The sequence below is a fragment of the Prinia subflava genome, chromosome 8 (genome assembly GCF_021018805.1).
Source record: "Prinia subflava isolate CZ2003 ecotype Zambia chromosome 8, Cam_Psub_1.2, whole genome shotgun sequence".
In the NCBI taxonomy this organism is placed as follows: domain Eukaryota; kingdom Metazoa; phylum Chordata; class Aves; order Passeriformes; family Cisticolidae; genus Prinia; species Prinia subflava.
In genome coordinates, this window is record NC_086254.1 from 17813023 (window position 1) to 17830828 (window position 17806).

Here is a 17806-nt window from a genome sequence, read left to right on the forward strand (position 1 = left end):
CACACCGAGCTCCTGGGCGTGCACACGCATGTGTGAGGCATCACAGCAGCCTGTGGCACGCACGTGTGCACCATGGCCTGTCACCCCGTCACGTACACTGATTTGCACACTCACTCTCACTCACATTTATGTGCTGTTGCACACTCATTCACACACGCGTGCCCTCGCACACCGTTTCACACTCTCCCCCCGCGGCCCCTTTAAGGCCGGATTAGGCTCCGCCCCCCTTTAGGCTCCGCCCCTTTAGGGGAGGGGGCCCGCGCGCGGTGCTATTTTTAGCGCCGGGCGCCGTCACGTGACCGCGAGTGACGTCACCGAATGTTGTTGTCGGGGCGGGCGGGGCCGCGCGGCGAAGATGGAGGAGGAGGCGGGGGGGCGGCGGGGCGCGCGCCGGGCGGCACCGGGGGGACCCCAGGTACGGGCGGGCCCGGGGGCACCGGGGCGGGCCCGGGGCCGCGGGATCGGCGCGGGGGCTGCGGCCGGGGGGGGCCCTGGGGCGGCGGGGCGCCCCGTGCGGTTTCGGGGGGGCTCCGTGCAGCGGCGGGGGGGCTGCGATCCCGGGGTCCGGTGCGCCGTGGGGCGGGGGGGCTGTGCCGGGGCGGGGGGGTCGGTGCGGGGCCGTGGGGCGGGTGGGGGGCGCGGGGTGAGGGGCTTCGCGCCGTGCGGGCCGGGGGGGCCGCAGGGGGGACCCGTGTGCAGCGGGTTTGGGGGGGCTGCAGCGGGGGACCCCTGTGCGGGTCGGGGCTGCAGCGGGGCCCGGGGCGGCTCGGGGGGGTTTGCGGTGGGATCCCTGCGTGCTTTGGGAGGGGCTCCAGCGGGGGCCCCGGTACGGGCCGGGGGGCTGCAGCGGGGGTCCCGGAGCGATCCGGTGCGACGGCTGCAAGAGGGGACCCCGGTGCGGGTCTGGGCGCCCTGCGCATTCCGGGCCCCCGGTGCGGCTCCGGAGGGAGGGCCCGTGCAACGGGGGGGCCCTGCAGTCCGGAGGGGCCCTGTGCGGTTCGGGGGAGCCCTGCAATTTCGGGGCTCCCGCTGCGGGCGGGGGGTCCCGGTGCGGTTCGGGGCAGCCCCGCAACGAGCGGTCCCGGCGCGGGCCGGGGGCGCCGCTGCGGGCCGGGGTCCCGGTGCGATGGGCTTTGCCCCGTGCGCTGGGGGGGTCCCGGTGCACTCGGGGGGCCCCGCGGGCTCGGGGCTCCCGCGGTGTCGGGGGTCCGTGCGCCAGCCCGGCGGCGGCTCCGCAGCGCGGGGGGGCCGGCGGGGCCCCGCTGCACCGCGCCGGGCTCGGCGCTACCGGCGGCGCCAGCGCCGTGTCCCCCCCGCCCCGGGTCCGTCCCGCCGCGCGGCCCTCGGGGGTGACACCCCCAGACCCGCATCTGGGGCGATGCCTCGGATCGGGGGGGCTGCAGCACCGGGGAGATCGCGGGGGGGTCAGCGTGGGTCCCCCCTCCACCCGTGTCCTTTTGGGGTCCCACCCGTGTCCCTGTGGGGTGGCACGGCCGGGGGGTCCTTCCCTGCCATCCCCCTGGGCTCCCCCTCTGGGCCCCCCCTTTTCCTGCAGGGCCTGGTGTAACCCCCGGCCCCTCTGGGGGTGCCCGCAGCCCCCCAATCCCGGGGGGCAGCCGAGGGGCGCGGGGCCGCCTCTGCCCGGGGTGGGCGCTCGGGGGGGCTCAGTGCGGCCCCAGCCCCGCGCTGGGTGCTGCGGGAGCTTTTGGGGGTCCCGGGGCGCGTTTGGGGGTCCCGGGGTGCTGACCCGCGGTTGGTCCCGCAGGGCTCCCGGGCGGCGCGGGCACAGCCCCGGTGCCCCGGGCGGCGCTGACGGACACGCGGCTCTGCGAGCCCCCCCCGCCGGCCACCATGGACCCCCAGAGCGACACAGGTGAGACCCCCGCGGGGCTGGGGGGCTGCGCCTGCCGGGCTCCTGCCCCTCTGCGTGCCCCGGGCACGGCCGTGTCCCCCCGCGCTCTGCCGTGTCCCCCCGCGCTCTGCAGTGTCCCCTGTCCCCGCTGTGGCCCTGGAGCCCCTCACTGTGAGGGTCACAGATTTGAGGGTGCTGGGGGGCCACAGCGGCGGGCACATCCGTGCCAGACGGGGGCACCGGGGGGCACCAGGGCCGTGCCAGCCACCCCCGGTTATCCCAGCCCGTGCCACCGCCCCCTTCCCGGTGTTCCCAGACCCCGGGATGTCCTCCCGCCGTGAGGGGAAACTGAGGCACGGCTCCTGTCACCGTCGTGGCACGGCTCACACGTGGCTCTTTATGCCGCCGGGGGCGGGTCCCCGCCGCCCCCTGGGGTCCCCGCGGTGCCACGCGTGGGGACAGCCGCGGTGACCGCCAGGGCCGTGCCCGCGCTGCCCCGGCTCCCGCTGCCTCCCCGGCGGAGCCGCCCTGTAATTATCCCGGTGGGAACTCCGGCGACATCTGGCCACGCTCGCGTCCCCCCCGAGGGGACACGCGGCAGCTCCGGCACCCGCGGCCTCTGCGGGGGAAACTGAGGCCCGCGGCGGTGCCCCGCGTCCCGCTGGAGGGACGCGCCGCTGGTTGGGGACGGTGGGGACGGGGGTGTGTGCGTGTCCCCTCTGTCCCCAGCCCCCCCGAGCCGCCCGCCGGTATTTTTGGAGCGGCCGCAGGGCTGGAGCGCCGCCCGGCCGTGCCTGGCACGGGGCTGGCACGCGGCGCGGTGGCCCGGGGACACGGCGGCGCGGGGACACGGCCCGGCCACCGCGCCCGTCCTGGGGGGCTTCCGTCGGGGTCCCCCCCCGGCTTTGGGTCAGCCTGGGGGGCTCGGGGACCCCTCGGGGGCTGCCGTGATGAGCTGGGCCGGTCTCGGCCGGGCCGGGGCCACCCCCGCGGTCCCGATCGACCCCTGCGGGCTCTGTGACCCCCGGGGCTCCTTGCCCAGAGCCGGGGGTCCCGTGGGGGCCGGGCCCACCCCGGGGCGCAGCCCCCTCGCTCCCCTCCCGGAGCTCCTGGGGGTCCCCCTTATCCCTGAGGGTCCTCCCGTCCCCCAGATGTGCCACCACCTCTGGAGGGGACACCACGGGCCAGGTCACCGCTCTGCCCTGCCAGGGGAGCCAGGAAGGGAGCCTGGGCGGTGGCAACGGGGTCCGGGGGCAGGCGGGGGGTCCGGGGGGCAGGCGGGGGGTCCGGGGCCGGGAGGGGGGTCCGGGGGCAGGCAGGGGGTCCGGGGGCAGGCGGGGGGTCCGGGGGGCAGGCGGGGGGTCCGGGGGCAGGCTGGGGGTCCGGGGGGCAGTCAGGGGGTCCGGGGGCAGGCTGGGGGTCCTCAGGCCCATTCCCGCGGCCTCCTGCCCGCGGGCAGCACCAGAAATAGCCGGGCTGACGTCAAGCCCCAAAGCGCCCCGGGGGGGGGCCGCGGGGGGGGCGGGGGGTGTCCCAGAAATATCCCGGCTATTAAAAGTCCTGGCTCGGGATTAACGCGTGGTAAATAAACGTGGCGGTGCCGGGGGGAGTTACGCACGGCCGGGACGGCGGGGCCGGGGCGCCGGGGGGGTCCCCGTAACCGGGGGCAGATCCCCGATCCCAAAAAGGGGGGGGTTCCACACCTCAACTCGTTGTCACCCGCGCCCCCCCCGGCTCGGCCCTGCAGCGCCACTTGGGGACACTGATCCGGCGGGAAATGTGCTGAGTTGGCAGCTGTGCCCCCCCCCAGCCCCCCCTGGTCCTGTTGGGGGTCCTGAGTGGGCTGGGGGGGTCCGTCTGCCTTCCTTTTCCCGAAGCTGGGGCTAATCCCCCTGGGCACATCCCAGATTTTGTTCCGGGCCGCGCTGATGCGGATTAACGTCCCCGGCAATTAGGGGGACGTGGGGGGTGGGATGGAGGCGAGGGGGGCGCAGGGATCCCCCCGCAGCCTCCCCCCGCGGGGGCGGCCCGCGCCCCCCGACCCGGGGCAGCCCCGGGGTGCAGCGGGTGTGGGGGGGGGGCGGGACACGGCGCGTCCCCTCCCGGGATCTGCCGTGGCCCCCCCGGCACAATTCCCTATTTATAGCCGGCTCCTCCCGTGCCCGGCTATTTCCAGGCGCCGAGGGAATAGCCTGGATTGAGGGGGGGGCGTGGGTGAGGGGTGGAACGGGGGGGCCGCATTTGCTCCCAGCACCCCAAAAACCAGGGGGGCCCTGTGACCCCCCCCACGCCCAGGGGGGGGGGTTGGGGAGCCGAGGTTGGGTTTGGGGGTGCACGGGGCCCGCAGCCCCCCTGCAGCTCCCGGCCCGTTCGGGGGGTCACGGCTGTCTCTGTGCAGAGGGGGGGTCCGGCCGTGAGCCCCCGCTGGAGCTGCTGCCCCGTGTCCCGCTGCACGCTGCCCTGCCCGCCCCAGGTGAGCCCCCCGTGCCCCCGGGGACACCGCCCCAAACCGGGGACACCGCCCCGAACCCGGGGACACCGCCCCAAACCGGGGACACCCCCACAAGGGTGCAGGGGTGTGCAAGGGGGGAGCTGCTGAACACGAGAGCCCCCCCAGCAGAAATGGGTGTGCAAGGACAGGTGTGCAAGGACAGGTGTGCAAGGACAGGTGTGCAAGGACAGGTGCTCCAGCCCTGGGGGTGCCGCCCCCCATAGCGGATCCCCCGCCCCTCCCGTGTCCCTATCCCATGGGACACCCCCACTGTGCCCACGGGGACCTTGTTTGGGGGGTCCTGGGCAGCGAGGGGTTAAACGCCCCCTGCCCCGGGTTGGCGCCCCCGGGGGCTGTTCCTGGTTTTAGCCCTCCCCAGTGCTGCCCCCTCTACAGCGGGGTGCTGACATCCCCCCCTTTGCACCCCCCGGGGCCCTGTGGTTACCCCAGCCTGGGCTGGCAGGTTTGGGGTACCCCAGCGTACCCCCAAACACCCCCGGGAGAGCCAAACCCCGCCGGGGCCGAACTGGGGGGGTGTGAGGGGGGGGTCCTGCGTGTCAAGGGGGGGTGGATGGGGCTGGGGGTGCTCGGGGTATGGGGGTGCTGCTTCTCTCGGGGGGCTGGCAGTGGGGACCGGCGGGTGTGCGGGGTCTGTCTGTCCTTGGGGGGGGTCTGTCTGTCCTTGGGGGGGGTCTGTCTGTCCTTGGGGGGGTCTGTGGGAGGCGGGGGGGGCGGGGGTGCCCCCACCTCCGCGCACGGTGACGTCCGTGGGTCCGCGCGGGGACACGTCAGTGCCCGACCGTCAGTGCCCGCTGGGGGGGCCGGGGGGGCTCATTAACATTCACCGCGCGCCCCCCGCCCCCGCCTTCCTGTTTGCTCATTAACATTCACCCGCCCCCCCTGCGCCCCCCGAGCCCCCCGCGCCCCCTGCCCTGGGCCGGGGGGCGGTCCGTGCCCCCCGTGGTTCCTGGGGGATATTCGGGGGGGGGGTCGGGTCGGTGCTGCCCCCCCCAGCAGTCCGGGTTGGTCGGTGCGTGCTGCACACGGAGGGGTTTGGATCGGGGGGGGGGGGGGGGGCCGTTTTTATTTTTGGGGGGCTTAACTGAGGTGGGGGTTGATCCAGGGGGTTGGGGCTGGGGGGAGACCCCGGGGGCTTCCTTGACACCCCCCCAGCAGCCCCTGAACTGCACCAAACCACCCCAAAACTGCCACTGACACGCCCCCCCTTTGAAACACCCCCAAAGCGCCCATTAAACGAGTCCCTGCCCCCATCACCCCTGGGACACCCCCGAACCGCCCTCCCTCCCCCCCGCATCCCTGCACCACCCCAAAAATGCCCCTCACACACCCCCAGCCCCCTCCGGGGCGCCCCCAGCCCTGCAGCCCCCCGACCCCGCGTGTCCGGCAGGGCCGGAGGGGCCGGAGGCGCCGGGGCCCGAGGCGGGGCTGGACGCGGGGCTGGCGGCGGCGCGGGAGCAGCAGCTGCAGCGGGAGCTGGTGGCCCTGAAGCAGCAGCAGCAGCTCCAGAAGCAGCTGCTCTTCGCCGAGTTCCAGAAGCAGCACGAGCACCTCACCCGCCAGCACCAGGTCCAGCTCCAGAAGCACCTCAAGGTGGGCGGGGGGCACGGCCGGGGCCGGGGGGGAGGCTGGGGGAACGGAGCTGTGGGGTGTCACCAGTCTGGGGGGCATGGAGCTGTGGGGTGTCACCAGTCTGGGGTGGTGTCACCAGTCTGGGGGGATGGAGCTGTGGGGTGTCACCAGTCTGAGGGATGGAGTTTTTGGAGGGGTTTTGGGGGTGATGGAGCTGCTGGGGGGGGGGGGGGAGATATGGGGGTGATGGAGCTGTTGGAGGGGGATGGAGCCCTGGGGTGGGATTTTGGGGTTGATGGAGCCATTGGGGGGCCCCTGGGAGCGGTGGAGCCCTGGGGTGTCACTGATGGAGCCGTTGTGGGGATGGAGCTGTGGGGGGGCATCGCTGGAGCTCCTGGGGGGACACTGGGGGTGCCAACACTGCGGGCCCCCCGTTCCTGGGGCGCTGGGGCCGGGGGTGTCACCCAGGGGAGGGGAGAGGCGGGGCCGTGCCCCGGGGGTCCCACGGCGGAGCCTGGAGGTGCCCCGGCGGTGCCCCGGTGGTCCCGTGGCCGTGCCCGGGGGGTCCCTTGGCCGTGCCCGGGGGTCCCGTGGCGGTGCCCCGGTGGTCCCGTGGCCGTGCCCGGGGGTCCCGTGGCGGTGCCCGGGGGTCCCACGGCGGTGCCTGGAGGTGCCCCGGCGGTGCCCCGGTGGTCCCGTGGCCGTGCCCGGGGGTCCCACGGCGCTGCCCCCGGCCCGCAGCAGCAGCAGGAGGCCCTGGCCGCCCGGCGGCAGCAGGAGCTGGAGCAGCAGCGGCAGCGGGAGCGGCAGGAGCTGGAGCAGCAGCGCCTGGAGCAGCTGCAGAGCCTGCGCCCCAAGGAGCGGGGCCGCGACAGTGAGCGGGGCCGGGGGCTCCGGGGGGCTCTGGGGGGCTCCGGGGGGCACCGGGGGGCACCGGGGGGCCGTGGGGAATGGGGTACAAAGTGCTGGGTGGGGCTGGAGGCTCGGGGGTGTCTGTGGGGCCGCAGGGGGAGCGCGCTGCCCCCCTGACCCCCCGTGCCCCCAGGCGCCATCGCCAGCACGGAGGTGAAGCTGAAGCTCCAGGAGTTCCTGCTCAGCAAGACGAAGGAGCCGGGCCCCGGCGCCCCCAACCATTCCCTCCCCCAGCACCCCAAATGTTGGTAGGTGCCCCCCGAGCCCCCCAGGACCCCCCAGGCACCGCGGGGGTGGCCCGGGTGTCCTAGCGGGGTCTCTGCCCCCTTCCCCCCCCAGGGCTCACCACACCTCGTTGGACCAGAGTTCCCCCCCCCAGACCGGCAGCCCGGGGACCCCCCCGTCCTACAAGCTCCCCCTCCTCGGCACCTACGACGGCCGCGACGATTTCCCGCTGCGCAAAACCGGTGGGTGCCGGGGCGCGGGGGGCGCCGCGCCCGCGGGGCGCCGCTGCCACCCCTCGGGTGACACGTCTGGGGTCCCCAGCGTCCGAGCCCAACCTGAAGGTGCGGTCGCGGCTGAAGCAGAAGGTGGCGGAGCGGAGGAGCAGCCCCCTGCTACGGCGGCGCGACGGCTCCGTGCTGAGCGCCTTCCGCAAGCGCCACGTGGAGATCACCGGTGCGGGGGACACCGGGGGACAGCGGGGACATGGGGGACACCGGGGGAACACGGGGGACACCGGGGGAACACGGGGGAACACGGGCGGGGACATGGGTAGGGACACGGGCAGGGACACGGGGGAGAACACGGGCAGGGACATGGGCGGGGACACAGGAAACTGATGCAGAGGCGGGAAATGGGGGAAGCATGGGGCACGGGGGGACACCGGGGACACGGGCAGCGACACGGGGGAAAACGGGCGGGGACATGGGCGGGGACAGGGGGGACATGGGCGGGGACGGGTGGGGACACGGCTGGCACCCGCTGCCTCCCTGCCTCGGTGTGACACGCTGTGTGACATGGGTCCCCGTGTGACACGCCCCTGTCCCGCAGTGTCACCGTGTGTGACACCCCGTGTGACACCCCGTGTGACACGCCCCTGTCCCGCAGTGTCGTCCGTTTGCAGCAGCGCCCCTGGGTCGGGGCCCAGCTCCCCCAACAGCTCCCACGGTGCCCACAACGGCCTGGCCGCCTCTGTCCCCAACATCCACAGCGAGGTACGGCCCTCTGGGGACAGGGACAGGGACACGCGTGTGCGGGGCTCTGAGTGTCGGTGGTGTGTCGTGTCCCCACACGTGTGTCAGTGGCACCGTGTCCCCACACGTGTGCTGATGCCGTGTCCCCACATGTGTGCTGATGCTGTGTCCCCACACGTGTGCTGATGCCGTGTCCCCACACGTGTTGATGCCGTGTTTGCCGTGTGCCCCACAGCAGCTCCTGCCCCAGCCCCACGCCCTGGCCCTGGACGGGGCCCAGCTCAGCCTCTACACGTCCCCATCGCTGCCCAACCTGTCCCTGGGGCTGCAGGCCACTGTCACCGTCACCAGCGCCCACCTCCCCGTGAGTGGGGGCACGGGGACATCGTGGTGGGTGGCACTGGGATGCAGCACCCCGCGGTGGGGACGTGGGACCCCCAAGGGGGGTGGCACGGGGACCTGGATCTCCACAGAGGGAAAGTGGGGACACCCTGGGGACACGGGGACATGGGGACACCGTGGCGGGTGGCACTGGGACACAGAACCCCACGGGGAGGGTGTCACGGGGGCTGGCACCCCATAGCAGGAATGCAGGGACTCCAGGGGGTGGCACAGGGTCCCGGCCCCCCAGGGTGACATGGGGACCCCCGGTGGCACCGCTGTCCCCGCAGGTGTCCCCCAAGCTGTCGCCGCAGGCGGAGGGGGAGCGCCCGGGGGTGCCCCCGGGGGTGTCCCCGCTGCGCCCCGGGGCCGCCCTCACCGGGAAGTTCCTGAGCACGTCCTCGATCCAGGGCTGCCTGCTGGGGGTGGCCCTGGACGGGGACGCCCCGGCGGGGCCACCCTCGCTGCTGCAGCACGTGCTGCTGCTGGAGCAGGCGCGGCAGCAGAGCACCCTCATCGCTGGTGAGACCCTGGGACCCCCCAGTTTCCCCCCAGTACTTCCCCAGTTTGCCCTCGGTTTCCCCCCCAAGTCCCCCCAGTTCCCCCTGCTTTCCTTCCCACCCTTTCCCAGTTTCCCCCCAGTACTTCCCCAGTTTGCCTTCGGTTTCCCCCCCAAGTCCCCCCAGTTTCCCCTCGATTTCCTTCCCACCCTTTCCCATTTTCCCCCAGTCTTGTCCTGCTTTTCCCCCATCCTTCCCCCGTTCCCCCTGTTCCCCTGGGGGGCTCGGGGGGCGTGGGCGCCCCGCTGACCCCCTGCCCCCCATTCCCCCTGTTCCCCTGGGGGGCTCGGGGGGCACAGGCACCCCGCTGACCCCCTGCCCCCCATTCCCCCTGTTCCCCTGGGGGGCTCGGGGGGCACAGGGCACCCCACTGACCCCCTGCCCCCCCAGTGCCCCTGCACGGGCAGTCCCCGCTGGTGACGGGGGAGCGCGGGGGGCCCCCCCGTGGGAACAAGCTGCCGCGGCACCGGCCCCTGAGCCGCACGCAGTCGTCCCCGCTGCCCCAGAGCCCCCAGGCCCTGCCCCACGGCCCCCTCCAGCACCACTTCCTCGACAAGCAGCAGGTGCAGCTGGGCAAGGTGGGCCGGGGGCACGGGGCGGGCGCTGGGTGGGCACGGGGGGTGTGGGGTGGGGATGGGGTACAGGGGGTGACATGGAGTGTGACATGGGGTGTGACATGGGGTGTGACATGGGGTGTGACATGGGGTGTGCCATGGGGTGTGACGTGGGGTGGGAGTGGGACATGGGCTGGGTGTTGGGTACCTGTGGGGCACCACTGAGCCCCAAAATGCAGCGGGGAGGGGCAGAGCAAGCGGGGGAAACTGAGGCAGAGGCAGGAATGGGGGAAGGATGGGACAGTGTGGGGTGGCTGTGGGGTGACTGGGCTGTGGGACGGGTGTGGGGTGGGCACTGGGTGGGTGTGGGGTGGATGTGGGGCACGGGGTGGGTACAGGGGGGCAGTGGGGTGGGCACGGGGTTTGGGGGGTCACTTAACCCCCCCGTGCCCCCCAGCTGCTCCCCAAGGGGGGGGAGCTGGCACGGCAGCCCCCCACCCACCCCGAGGAGACAGAGGAGGAGCTGACGGAGCAGCAGTCGCCCCCCCCGGGTGAGAGAGGCCCCCCTGGCCCCCCGCTCGGCCCCCCCCTCACCCTGGTGTCCCCAGAGGCCGGGGACCCCCCAGAGCAGCCGCAGGACCCCGAGGGCTGCCCGGAGCCGGGTGACAGCGGGGACGAGGCCGAGGCCACCGGGGACCCCGATGTCACCGAGCTGGGGGTCACCTACAAGCAGGTGAGACTTTGCGGAGGGCCAAATCCCCCCCAGCTCCCTCCATCCCCCCAAACTCCAGCACGAGCACCCCCTGTCCCCTGCTCTGTGCCCAGCCCTGCCATGGGTCCCCTCCCCCGTTTTTGGGGACCCGGCCGCCCTCGGCTGCCGCAGCGATGACTCGGAAGGGTCGGTGACTCATCCCCTCCTCTGTCCCCCTGTCCCCGCCACCCCCGTGTGTGACCCCCCCTCCCCGTGTCCCTGCCGTGACTCATCCCCCCTGCCCAGGTGTACCCCGAGGCGCCGCTGCAGCTCTTCCCCGCGCCCCCCCTGGGGGTCCTGGCTCTGCCCCACGCCGCCCTCGCCCGCACCCAGTCCTCCCCCGCCAGCGTCAAACCCCCCCCGCCCGAGGCGCCCCCCAAGCACCTCTTCACCACAGGTACGTCGGGGGGTCCCCGTGCCGGGGGCTGCTGTGTCCCTCGGGGTGGCACGGGGGGCTCCTGTGCCATGGGGGATGCCAGGGATGGCTGTGTCCCCCCAGAGTGTCCCATTCCCTGCTGGGGCTGTGGGTATTCCTCTCCCAAAGGATTCCCCAGGGTTCCCAGTCCCAGGGGTCCCTCAGTGCCACGGGACCCCCCTGTCCCCGGGGTTCCCAATCCGTTGGGGTCCCCAGGGGTCCCTCAGTGCAACGGGACCCCCCTGTCCCCTGGGTTTCCCCATACCTGGGGCTGCTTGGTGTCCCCCACTCCCACAGATTCCCCTTTGCCTCCTGGGGCTCCCAACCCCTCGGCGTGCCTGGGTGTCCCCACATCCCCTGGGACGCCCTGTCCCCTGGGTTCCCAACCCCTCGGCGTGCCCGGGGGTCCCCACATCCCCTGGGACCCCCCAGTCCCCCGGGGCTGCCCCTCCCGGGTGTCCCGGGCTCCAGCTGTGCCAGCTGTGCGTGCCCAGGTGTGGTGTACGACACGTTCATGCTGAAGCACCAGTGCACCTGCGGGAACACCACCATCCACCCCGAGCACGCCGGCCGCATCCAGAGCATCTGGTCCCGGCTGCAGGAGACGGGGCTGCTGGGCAAGTGCGAGGTGAGGGGGGGTCCCCACGGCCCCGGGGAGGCGCGGGGGGAGCCCGGGGGGCTCAGCCTGTGCCACCCCTCCGCAGCGGATCCGGGGCAGGAAGGCGACGCTGGAGGAGATCCAGACGGTGCACTCGGAGCACCACGCGCTGCTCTACGGCACCAGCCCCCTGAACCGACAGAAACTGGACAGCAAAAAGCTGCTGGGTGGGTGCTGAGGGACCCCGTGCCTGGGACCCCCCTCCTTGGAGCTGGGGTCACCCTGCTGCCCTGCTCCTTGTGATCCCTCTGTTCCCTGCGGGTCCAAATCCCCTTGGCTGTCCAGGGGGGTCTTTGTCCATGGGGGGATCCCAATCCTTGGGGTGTTCAGGGGTCCCTTGGGATCCCCCTGTCCCCCGGGATCCCCCTGTCCCCTGGGGTTCCCCTGTCCCCTGGGGTTCCCCTGTCCCCTGGGGTTCCCCATCCCTCGGGGTCCCCTGGGGTTCCCAGTCCCTCAGGGTCCCCCGGGATCCCCCTGTCCCCCAGGATCCCCCTGTCCCCCGGGATCCCCCTGTCCCCTGGGATCCCCCTGTCCCCTGGGGTTCCCAGTCCCTCAGGGTCCCCCGGGATCCCCCTGTCCCCCGGGATCCCCCTGTCCCCTGGGATCCCCCTGTCCCCTGGGGTTCCCCATCCCTCGGGGTCCCCTGGGATCCCCCTGTCCCCTGGGGTTCCCAGTCCCTCGGGGTCCCCTGGGATCCCCCTGTCCCCCGGGATCCCCCTGTCCCCTGGGATCCCCCTGTCCCCTGGGGTTCCCCATCCCTCGGGGTCCCCTGGGATCCCCCTGTCCCCTGGGGTTCCCCATCCCTCGGGGTCCCCTGGGATCCCCCTGTCCCCTGGGGTTCCCAGTCCCTCGGGGTCCCCTGGGATCCCCCTGTCCCCCGGGATCCCCCTGTCCCCTGGGGTTCCCCATCCCTCGGGGTCCCCTGGGATCCCCCTGTCCCCTGGGGTTCCCCATCCCTCGGGGTCCCCTGGGATCCCCCTGTCCCCCGGGATCCCCCTGTCCCCCGGGATCCCCCTGTCCCCTGGGGTTCCCGGTCCCTCGGGGTGCTCAGAGGTGCCCTCACCCTGCCCCGTGTCCCCGCAGGTCCCATCACTCCGAAGACGTACGCGGTGCTGCCGTGCGGGGGCATCGGGGTGAGTCTGGGGGCGCGGGGGGGCCGTCCCGGGGGTGGCCGTGTCCCGCTGAGCCCCGCTGTCCCCGCAGGTGGACAGTGACACGGTGTGGAACGAGCTGCACTCGTCCAGCGCCGTGCGCACGGCCGTGGGCTGCCTGCTCGAGCTGGCCTTCAAGGTGGCCGCGGGGGAGGTCAAGGTGGGCGCGTGTCACTGTCACTCTGCCTCCCTGGCCGTGTCCTGTGTGTGTCCCTGTGTCCCAGTTGTGTCCCAGTGCCACACGTCTCTGTGTCACACACACATCCCTCTGTGTCCCTCTGTGTCCCACCCGTGTCCCACTGTCCCAGTTGTGTCCCAGTGCCACGTCTCTGTGTGCCACCCGTGTCACCCTGTCCCAATGCCATATGTCTCTGTGTCACACACACATCCCTCTGTGTCCCTCTCCCCCGTGTCCCACTGTCCCAGTTGTGTCCCAGTGCCAGACATCTGTCATACACACATCCCTCTGTGTCCCACCCGTGTTCTTCTGTGTCCTGTGTGTCCCTGTGTCCCAGTTGTGTCCCAGTGCCACACGTCTCTGTGTCACACACACATCCCTCTGTGTCCCTCTCCCCCGTGTCCCACTGTCCCAGTTGTGTCCCAGTGCCAGACATCTGTCATACACACATCCCTCTGTGTCCCACCCGTGTCCCTCTGTGTCCCACCCGTGTCCCTCTCTGTCCCCCAGAATGGCTTCGCCGTCATCCGCCCCCCAGGCCACCACGCCGAGGAGTCCACGGCCATGTGAGTACAGGGACAGGCCCGGGACCCCCGCCCAGGGCCACCCCCTGCGCTGATGTCCCCTGTCCTTTGTCCCCAGGGGCTTCTGCTTCTTCAACTCGGTGGCCATCTCGGCCAAGCTGCTGCAGCAGAGGCTCAGCGTGGGCAGGATCCTCATCGTGGACTGGGTGAGGGGGGGGACGGGGGGACCCCACGGGCCTTGGGGGCGCCGTGGGTGGGCGTGGGGGGGTCCCTGACGCCCCGGTGCCCCCCCAGGACATCCACCACGGGAACGGCACCCAGCAGGCCTTCTACAGCGACCCGCACGTGCTCTACATCTCCCTGCACCGCTACGACGACGGCAACTTCTTCCCGGGCAGCGGCGCCCCCGAGGAGGTACCGGGGGGGAATTCGGGGGGTGGGGGTCCCCCCGTGCCCCCCCCGGGCCTGGCTGTGGCACAGGGGGGTCACCTGTGGCTGTGCCCAGGTGGGCAGCGGGCTGGGCGTGGGCTACAACATCAACATCGCCTGGACGGGCGGCGTGGACCCCCCGATCGGGGACGTGGAGTACCTGACGGCCTTCAGGTGGGGCTGGGCCTGGGGGGGCACCGGGGGGGCTCTGTGGCACTGGGGGGGCTCCGTGGTATCGGGGGGGCTCCGTGGTATTGGGGGGGCTCAGTGGTACTGGGGGGGCTCATGGGCACCGGGGGGGGCTCTGTGGCACCGGTGGGGGCTCTGTGGCACCGGTGGGGGCTCTGTGGCATTGGGGGGCTCAGCCTCAGGGAGCAATTCCGGAGTCCTGGGGAGGGTCCCTGAGCCCTTGGGGGGTCCCTGTGTCCTGGGGAAGGGTCTCTGTGCAGTGAGGGGGAGTCGCTGCCTCGGGGGGTCCCCTGGATCCTGGGGGGGTCCCTGCACACCTTGGGGGGGTCCCTGCACACCTTGGGGAGGTCGCTGCTCCCTGGGGTGTCCCTGTGCTCTGGGAGGGTGCCCATGTCCCGGGGGGTGCCCCTGCTCCCCGGGGGTTCCCCGGGAGGGGTCCCTGCCCTCCTGGGGGGCTTCCCCAGCTCCGGGGGGGTCCCGAGCCGCCGCTGCCCCCAGGACCGTGGTGATGCCCATCGCCAACGAGTTCTGCCCGGACCTGGTGCTGGTCTCCGCCGGCTTCGACGCCGTCGAGGGCCACCTGTCCCCGCTCGGGGGCTACTCCGTCACCGCCAAGTGTGAGTGGGCTCCGGGGGGGTCCCGGGGGGGGGACCCCGGCCCGGCCGCCCCTCACCCCTCCCCGGTGCTGCCCCCCAGGCTTCGGGCACCTGACGAAGCAGCTGATGATGCTGGCGGGGGGCCGGGTGGTGCTGGCGCTGGAGGGGGGACACGACCTGACGGCCATTTGTGACGCCAGCGAGGCCTGTGTCACCGCCCTGCTGGGCCTGGAGGTACGGGGGACCCCCGAGACCCCCGAGACCCCCCGAGACCCCGGCCCTCCCCCGGGGGGGGCACGCCCCGTGCCGTGCCTCAGTTCCCCCTCATTGGTTGGTGCTGGTCCCATCCCTGCCCTCGCTCTGGGGGTGCTGATGGCAGTTTTGGGGGTGTTGATGTCATTTTGGGGTCCTGGTGGCAGTTTTGGGGTCCTGGTGGCAGTTTTGGGGGGCTGGTGGCAGTTTTGGGGGTGCCAGTGGCAGTTTTGGGGGTGCCAGTGGCAGTTTTGGGGGTCCTGGTGACAGTTTTGGAGTGCTGATGGCAGTTTGGGGGTCCTGGTGACAGTTTTGGAGTGCTGATGGCAGTTTGGGGGTCCTGGTGACAGTTTTGGGGTCCTGGTGGCAGTTTTGGGGTGCTGGTGGCAGTTTTGGGGGGCTGATGTGTGTCCCCCCAGCTGGAGCCCCTGGACCCGGCCCTGCTGCAGCAGAAGCCCAACGTGAACGCGGTGGCCACGCTGGAGAAGGTCATCGAGATCCAGAGTGAGCACGGGGGTCCCGGGGGGCTGGCCCTGGCCGGGGGGGTCCCGGGGGTCCCTGGTGGGGGTCCCAGGGGGTCCCTGGCGGGGGTCCCTGGCGGGGGTCCCAGCCTGTCCCCTCCCCAGGCCGCCACTGGAGCTCCGTGCGCCGCTCGGCCGCCGCCGTGGGCCGGTCCCTGCTGGAGGCGCAGCGCGGGGACACCGAGGAGGCCGAGACGGTGACAGCGATGGCCCTGCTGTCCGTGGGCGCCGAGCAGGGCGGCACCGAGCCCCGGCACCGGTACGGCCCCGACACCGGGGACACCGGGGACACCGGGGGGGGGACACGGGGGGGACACAGGGGGTGTGCACAGAGCTGGGGGGACACTGGGGGGACATGGGGGGTGAATGGAGCCGGGGGGGACACCAGGGGGACACAGGGGGGATATGGGAGAGGGACACAGGAGGGGATGCCGGGGGGGACACTGGTATGACACTGGGTATGACACTGGGGGGACATGGGGGGACATGGAGAGCTGGGTGTGGCACTGAGGGGGACATGGGAAGGGACACAGGGGGGTGAATGGAGCCGGGGGAGACACTGGGGGGACACTGGGGGGACACTGGGGGGACACGGGGTGAATGGGGGACACTGGGGGGGTGAATGGAGCCAGATGTGGCACTGAGGGGGGACACTGGGGGGTCTGGGTGTGACACCGGGGTGACACAGGGGGGTGAATGGAGCTGGGTGTGGCACCAGGGGGGACACGGGAGGGGACACGGGGGGTGAATGGAGCTGGGGGGGGGACACCGGGAGGGACACTGGGGGGTCTGGGTGTGACACTGGGGGGACACAGGGGGCTGAATGGGGGACACGAGGGGTGCACAGAGCCAGGTGTGGCACCGGAGGGACACTGGGGGGTCTGGGTGGGACACTGGGGGGACACAGGGGGCTGAATGGAGCCAGGTATGACACTGGAGGGGACACTTGTCCCCTGTCCCTCTGGGGGGTGACAGACACTTGTCCCCTTGTCCCTCCGGGGGGTGACAGACACTTGTCCCCTTGTCCCTGCCCTGCCCAGGCCAGCGGAGGAGCCGATGGAGGCCGAGCCCACGCTCTGACCCGCCCGGATTGTCCAGAACACCAAGGGACACCCGGAAGAGACGAAAAACACACACAAAAAAATCACAGTAAAAAAAAAAAAAATCCAAAACACACCAAAAAAAAACCACTAAAAAAAAAAAAAAAAAAAAAAAAAAGACAAAAAAAAAAAAGGCAGAAATCAAAAGGAAAACCAGAAAAAAAGAGGAAAATATTTTCTTTTTCTATTAAAAAGAGGAGAAAAAGACAAAAAAAAAATATCCCCCCGCCCGTCCTGTGGCCCTGGCTCCCCGCGGTGTTTGCGGTCGTGTCTCTTGTGCAGCAGCGGTTCCACCAGCACCCCCTGTCCCCCCCTGTCCCCTGTGTCCCCCCCGTGTCCCCCCCGTGTCTGCCGGGTCCCCCCGGCGCTGCCAGGACCCCCCCGGGGCTCCTCGAGATTTTTTTTAGGGGTTTTTCCTTATTTTCCCCCCATTTTTGTGTCTCCCCCCCTCGTTCCCTCCCTGGCTCCAGCATCTGTCCCCCCCCACGGGAGGCGATGGGAAATATTCGTGCCTTTAAGTAAGTATTTTTTTTTAATGCCTTAATTTCCCTTCATTTTGGGTTTTCTTAATTTTCTTGGGTTTTTTTTTTTCCCTTCGGCCTCCCCGTTTGGGAAGGGGACAGGAGACAAAGGGACGAGCCCTGTCCCCCCCACCCCCATCCCTTTGTCACCCCGGCGCCTTTGTTGGGATCAATTTTGTCCTTACAGGAGAGGAAAAAAAAAAAAAAAAAGAGGGAAAACCACTTTATTTTCCTGTTTTGTCACCAGCCGGAGGGGCCTCGGAGCGATTTTAGCTTTAAAAGAGAGAAAACCACCCAACCCCCCCCAAAAAAAGGGATATAATTTTATTACAGATGGATTATTTAATAGTATTTTTTTAATGGGGGGGCGGAGGAGGGCACTGGGACGGGGACAGCGCGTCGTGGGTTAAATTATTCCAGAGTGGGGGGGATTGGGGGTGGTCCCAGCTGAGGACAGAGGGACAAGGTTGTCCTTGTCACCTCTCCTGGGGGGGAGGACCCCGGTGTGGGTTTTTGGGACACCCCGAGAGCGGTGGGGGATCCCCACAGCCTCTGGATGTGGGGCGGGGGCAGAGGAGGCTCCGCGCCCCCCGGCAGCGCCCGCCCCGCTCCGGGCTGTGTCCCGGCCCCGCCGCTGTCCCCGTGTCCCCCCCGGTCCCGTCCGTGCCGTCCGGTCCGGTCCGGTCCGTGCCCCCCGGTCCGGTCCGGTCCGTGCCGTCCGGTCCGGTCCGTGCCCCCCGGTCCGGTCCGGTCTGTGTCCCCCCGGTCCGGTCCGGTCCGTGCCCCCCCGGTCCCGTCCGTGCTCCCCGGTCCGGTCTGTGCCCCCCGGTCCGGTCCGTGCCCCCCGGTCCGGTCCGGTCCGTGCCCCCCGGTCCGGTCCGGTCCGTGCCCCCCGGTCCGGTCCGGTCAGTGCCCCCCCGGTCCGGTCAGTGCCCCCCCGGTCCCGTCCGTGCCCCCCGGTCCGGTCCGGTCCGTGCCCCCCGGT

The 17806-nt window shown here is 71.6% G+C and overlaps 1 protein-coding gene across 6 annotated transcripts; it reads left to right on the forward strand.

Moving 5' to 3' along the window:
- The first annotated feature begins 326 nt into the window (after positions 1–326).
- HDAC5 (histone deacetylase 5) lies at positions 327–17136 on the forward strand. 6 transcript variants are annotated; one of them, XM_063403664.1, is made up of 27 exons: positions 327–415; positions 1766–1873; positions 4251–4325; positions 5752–5954; positions 6675–6807; positions 6979–7093; positions 7185–7312; positions 7392–7523; positions 7956–8062; positions 8277–8405; positions 8713–8944; positions 9373–9560; positions 9994–10269; positions 10534–10684; positions 11197–11330; positions 11407–11527; positions 12444–12493; positions 12564–12671; positions 13200–13255; positions 13332–13419; positions 13508–13627; positions 13719–13816; positions 14330–14448; positions 14528–14661; positions 15099–15183; positions 15306–15459; positions 16241–17136. In XM_063403664.1, the coding sequence occupies exons 2-27, from the start codon at positions 1852–1854 to the stop codon at positions 16278–16280; spliced, it is 3198 nt and encodes a 1065-aa protein (XP_063259734.1). In that variant the 5' UTR covers positions 327–415; positions 1766–1851; the 3' UTR covers positions 16281–17136. The 6 variants fall into 6 exon arrangements, with proteins under 6 accessions (XP_063259734.1, XP_063259737.1, XP_063259735.1 ...); XM_063403667.1 differs by having other exon boundaries at positions 9373–9545; XM_063403665.1 differs by having other exon boundaries at positions 8280–8405.
- Positions 17137–17806: the final 670 nt, after the last annotated feature.

Bases quoted from the DNA above. Each gene is read 5' to 3' on its own strand.
- HDAC5 (XM_063403664.1), top strand. From the start codon at position 1,852: ATGGACCCCCAGAGCGACACAG. The intron at 6,808-6,978 runs GTGAGCGGGGCC...CCGTGCCCCCAG, and splicing joins CAAGGAGCGGGGCCGCGACA to GCGCCATCGCCAGCACGGAG. The intron at 14,662-15,098 runs GTACGGGGGACC...GTGTCCCCCCAG, and splicing joins CCGCCCTGCTGGGCCTGGAG to CTGGAGCCCCTGGACCCGGC.